Below are 5,956 nucleotides of genomic sequence, written 5' to 3' on the forward strand. Positions count from 1 at the left end.
ATTTAGAATGAAAAAAATTCATATGGATGTGATGGAGAGAATGTATGTCAGGGAGGGCAGGGCATGAGGCAGTCACTTTAGGTAAATATAATTTCCATCAAGGTCTAAAAGACGAGGAAAGCTTTATATGAAGACCTAGTGAGAAATGCTTCAGGAGGAAAGAAAGGCAAATAGAATACCTCTGACTTTGTAATGAATCTGACATGCTGTTAGCAAAGCAATAGGAAGCTGTTCATCAAAGGAGGCCTTAGTAAGGAGTCTGGATTTGGTTCCAATTATGATTGGCAAGTACTAGAGGATTCTGAGCAGAAGAATGAGTTCCATGGTCTTATTTATATCTTACAAAATTTTCAGGAGTAGAAAAGTATTAGAATTTACAATGGAAGACACAGATGCAATCCCTGTCCATCATTGTTTAATGAGAGAGACAACTTTAAATCCCCACTTATTCTAGGGAGCTATAATACCAGAGTAATTAATTGATTAATTAGAATAAGAGATAAATGCTTTCAAGTAAGAGACCACGGTTTTATGACTAGAGATGCCAAAAGTCGCTATTGAGATGGGAAGAGAAAAAGGGAAGGAGTAGGAACAGCTGCCCTGAGGGGTCACCTTTATGCTGAGATCTGAAGGATGCACAGGAGTTCAGGAGGCCAGAGTCATAGAAAGAACATTTCAGAGCAAAGTCCTGGGACAGTAACTAACATAGGCCTTTAAAAATCTGAAAAATAGCCAGTCTAGCTGAATAGCAGCAAGCCAGGCTCAAGAGGAGGTTAAAGAGAGAGCATGGAAAAGGCCATTCTGGGTTTAGTGTTAGCCTTTATCCTGAAAGTAATAGGACACTAATAAAATAGGGGTTATACACTCTCTGTAATATGAGCAGATTTACATTTTTTTAAATTTATTATTATTATACTTTAAGTTCTAGGGTACATGTGCATAACGTGCACGTTTGTTACATAGGTATACTTGTGCCATGTTGCTGTGCTGCACCCATCAACTCGTCATTTACATCAGGTATAAATCCTATGCAGATTTACATTTTTAAAGATCACTGGCGTCAGCACAGAAACCAGACCATAGGCAGACCAGTGGGCATGTAGAGATGTGATTTAATTTCTTACATTTTTAACATCATCATAATTTCCCCCAGACTCTGAAAATATGATTGATTACTCATCAAATGAATGAATTAAGCATAAAGAATTACCTGAAATTTGAACACTAGTATCATTTATGTAAAGACTACTTGATTTAAAATATTTTAAACATGTTAGCAAATACTTGTCATTTCTTATTTGCAAGCATTGTGCTCAGTGTTTTACATATATTCTCATTTACTCTACAAAGCAACCTACATTGAAAATATCACCCTCATTTATAGATAGGAACACTGAGGCTTCGAGGTACTGCAACTTGTTTAAGACTACCACATAACTATCAGTAAAGAGGGCAGAACCTAGTTTACCAGCACATTTACCTATACAAATTTTTATTTTAAAAAAGTAGGCAGAACCTGAAGCCTGATCCAAACTCCCTATGCCTCAGCTTTCCCACATACACAATGGGGGTAACTAACCGTATTTACCTCATAAGAGTATTCTGAGAATTAAATGTGTTAATCCACATTAATTCCACATTTAAAACAATGACTAAAGCATGGTAAGCTCTCAATTTTAAATTATCCTTACTGTTAGCATCATTGTTATCTTAAGACTTGTGCTATATGTAATCCTGGACTTGAGACACAAAATAAAGCTGTAGAATGATATATATATGTGTCAGCAAACTCTCAAGTCTGATTATATCTGAACTGTATTATTTATCTATATCCACTTTTAATTCAGTGATAGGGTGGATTACATAATTTTCTTAAGTGCCTTGGATGACTATTATAGACTTACTAATGATTTTCCAAACAGCAACCCTGTAAGAATTTAGAGCAGAGGTTCTCAACCCTGGCTTCACATTAGAATGACTTCGGGTGTTAAAAGATTACTATTCCTTGAGTCCCACCACCAGAAGCTATGATTTAATTTTTCTGGAATAATGCCTTGGCACTACTATTTTGAAGTGGTTCTGGGTGATGATACTTCAGTGCAGGCATGGTTGCCGTGAGCCACCACCTGAGAGTCTTTGAGCTTATCTAGCTCATATTCTTTTAGTTGCAAACTTGGACCGCAGGGAGGTTTCTTGCTAGGCAATTAAACATGACATTCAGCTCCTAAGCACATTTGTTTACTCAGGGAAGAGCACACAATGGTTACATCCTTCTATCCAATCCACATTCCCTTTGATACTAAATCCCCAGGATGCTCTTTCAAGATCTGGGTAGCCTGCCTGCTTGTAAATCTGGACATGCCATGGTGTTTGCTATTTTTAAAATTCTAGTAGTTTGGATAACTGCATTTGCCTAAATGAAAATCTCTGAATTCTTTCAGGCATTGGTTGAAAAGAAAAAATGTACTCAATTACATACGTAGTCAAATGACTCAATTATTTTTCTTAGAAATACAGGGCTGAATCAGTATATATACAAAAATGAAGCTTTCATATATATTATAAAATTAAAATGAGAATTATTCCCAGGTAACTGAATTTCTATTACTTCCAGTTTTAAGCAGTCTTACCATTTTGATGTGACTCTCACTGAACACATGCCAAGCTACATGACTCAATTTATCAGAAATAAATTTCCTAAATGTGATTAAATGATCATAATTTTCAGAACAGATGGAGGATCAATAAAATATTTTACTTAACATTCGTGTTTTGGGATGTGCAGTCTTGTATTTCATTTGCTAAATTTAAACCTAATGCTGTTTTTACTAGCTTTCTTTATACCTTTACTGTCCTCTATAAATAAAAATTACTTCTATGGAAAATATATAGCCAAATAAAAATAATCAGGAACAACTAGGCTGCCAAAATTTCATTAATATAGTTTTAAAAAAAGAACAACTAAAATAAAAACAAATGCACAATTCTCTCTCTCTCTCAAGAGAGAGAGACTGATTAACTTTCATTTTTCTTCTTTAATCAACTACTTTACCTTGGAATGCTGTCGGTGGATACTGAGGAGGATACCCAGCTGGCAAGTTTGTTTCCGGGTGAGAAGCATTCATCTGTGTGTCTGCAATTCAAGGAGAGGTAAATAGATGTCTGACTAAATAAAATACATATTAGAAAGAAACAATGTATTGTACTTAGATAATTGTCACTTGTGTGGTCTTATGCTATATTGAAATAGGGGAAGTAAAATTTTCACTTAACATAAGCTGTGCCTATCATCAGAGCTAATTTGCGATTAGCAAATTTGTTTCAAACAAATTTTCCTTTAGATAAAATGAGACAGCTAAGTTACTGGGGCTGAATCACCAGTTTTTGAAACATCCCTGATGAATGATCAGTTCCATGTTTTGTTAACAATAAAATAAAGATAGCTTTAAAATTACATACAGACTACGAAGAAAGAGATAAATGAAATTAATGGGATGTGAGGATGGTAGAATTATGGACGATTTTAAAGATATCTATCGTCACTGCTATAAGAATTATTATTTTAAATATTTAAAATAATGAATATACTTCAGTATTTATATATTTTATCCATACTCTAGAACTACACCAATAAAGTTGAACCATATGAAATTCCCCAAATATGACTGTTTTTGACCCACAAAAGCCATACCATTTAATTATAATACACTAGCATATTAAACTTTATTATTTGCTAAGAAGGCTTGTGTAACCTTAATATATGCACAAATGGTTCAGCCTCCTAAATATTAATATTCATATCCATCTAGTCATTCAGTTACTACCACAGTCAGTCTCCAAATATTTACTGAGCATGTCCTGTGTCACCATTGAATTAGGCTCTGTGGCTTACAATGGCTCTGCTTTCATACAGCTTAAGGTGTAGTAGACACTACATTTATCTCCTTATCTGTTTCCTTATGAATTACTAACTGTAAATTCAAAATTTTTTTTTAGAATCATGGAGGCATGGCATCAATATGGAAGAACATACAGGTCAAACTTTCACTGTAACACTTTTTTTGTATGTGTCTCTATTATGAACTTTCAAAGACCACTCAACTTGCTTATCATGTGGTTTTATCAGGAAGACTGGATTGTTCTCCTCACCCCCTGTCCCGGCCTTTCTCCTTCATAAATGGCTTCATCATGACTTCAGCAGAATGCAGTGCATGGTGATTGTGTAAAATCAGGCAAAAAAACCGCTCTCCTTCTCATTCAAGACTAGCCCGGCCAACATAATGAAACCCCATTTCTACTAAAAATGCAAACATTAGCCAGGCATGGTGACATACGCGTGTAGTCCCAGCAACTCAGGAGGCTGAGGCAGAAGAATCACTGAAACCCGGGAGGCGGAGCTTGCAGTGAGCCGAGATGGTGCCACTGCACTCCAGCCTGGGGGACAGAGCGAGACTCCGTCTCAAATAAATAAATAAACAAACACACACAAAACAACAACAAAAAACATATGAAGGCTTTTCCCTGGACAAACACTGCAACATATCCTGTGATTTCTGAATCATTACAAATCTCCGAAACTCCCCATCATTCTTTCCCATCCATTCTCTTCTATTTCTCAGCATCAAGTGACTGACCTAACTCCCTAGTTCTCTAGCTAATAAGGCCCTGCCTGCAGCCCCTACTCCAAACTTAAGTTGGAAACAACAGCATCAGACTGAGAAGAGATTTCAGGAAAATACTCTCCAAGTGTGAAGTAAAGATCTACCCTTGACAGGTATGTCACATTGTGATACCTCTTAATAAGCAACATTGTTTGAATACGAGAACATAGAACACACACACACATACACATATCCAGGAGCAGACAGACTCAAGAAATCATGAGCTCACAATCTCTGGGCTTTTGGTACCAAAGCAATGATTCTGATTTCAGGCATTCCAGGGAGAATTCATACAAGGAGAATGAGTGAATGGGCAGGTGTTCAAGTAGAACAAAGAGCATGCTAATTATGGTTTGATTTTTGCATTTTTGAAATGCAACTTAAAATGGCTTATAAATAACACAAGTCTATTGCATTGTCTTAAAGATATTTTATTTTTATGTCTACATGTATGTATATATACATATATACACATTTATTCACACACATATACACATTTTATTTCTATTTAGGCAAATGCATTCATATATACATACAATTATATATACAAAACTAAAAAGTTAAAAGTTGACTATGACCATGACGAGATAAATTTTTGCAAATTCAGTGGAATCAACTTAAAGCTTGTGGCAAATAAAACAGTGTAATTCTATATAAATTTACATTTAAAAAGCTTTGAGTTTTGTAAGTAAAAAGAAAACCATAAAACTTCACATGGGAAAAGTGAGGAGTCTAGTCCTAGAGATTATTTCATATATCTAATAAGGCTGACACTGTAGCAATAGATAAATATTTTTTTTGTTACCTCAACAAAGATGAAAGAGAGAATAAAGAAAAGCATTTTAGAAAAACAGGATTTAATTTTTGAATTTAATTTTCCCTATGTAGTGGGAATTTTGAACATAATTTTCCCTCTGTAGTGGTGTCCCTCTTCAGAACCTTAATATCTTAATAAGCCAAAGTTTTTATTACTTGCTTGATAAATATCCATCTTACTTAGAATTTTCTTGAGAAAAAAAGCCAGAACATAAGGACTGGTATTTATTTAAACATACAAACATGTGTCTGTGATGAAATATATGTCGAAGTGTATATCTGAGGAGTTTATTACAATGAACTGAAATCTTATTATCTGTTCATTAGTATGACTGAATAATCTTTATAGATAGAAAATACATAGAGAAAAGAGAATATTGTTCTGGTTTGAATATATGTTACAGAACATATTTCCCAATAAATCTAGCATTTCTTAGCTTTCCAAAAGGTTTTCTTATTTTTAATGAAGAACCTGGTGG

The 5,956-nt window shown here is 34.7% G+C and overlaps 1 protein-coding gene across 5 annotated transcripts in view; it reads right to left on the reverse strand.

The window, feature by feature from the left end:
- The window catches only part of LOC105550231 (phospholipid scramblase 1), a 39,676-nt gene that overhangs the window by 17,393 nt on the left and 16,327 nt on the right, over positions 1-5,956 (reverse strand). For all 5 annotated transcript variants that reach the window (XM_011995118.1, XM_011995106.1, XM_011995130.1 and 2 more), the window contains one exon: positions 3,053-3,133. In XM_011995118.1, the coding sequence (XP_011850508.1) occupies positions 3,053-3,133 (81 nt within the window). The remainder of the gene's footprint in view (positions 1-3,052; positions 3,134-5,956) is intronic.

This window comes from Mandrillus leucophaeus, unplaced genomic scaffold, assembly GCF_000951045.1.
Source record: "Mandrillus leucophaeus isolate KB7577 unplaced genomic scaffold, Mleu.le_1.0 Scaffold1121, whole genome shotgun sequence".
Lineage (NCBI taxonomy): Eukaryota > Metazoa > Chordata > Mammalia > Primates > Cercopithecidae > Mandrillus > Mandrillus leucophaeus.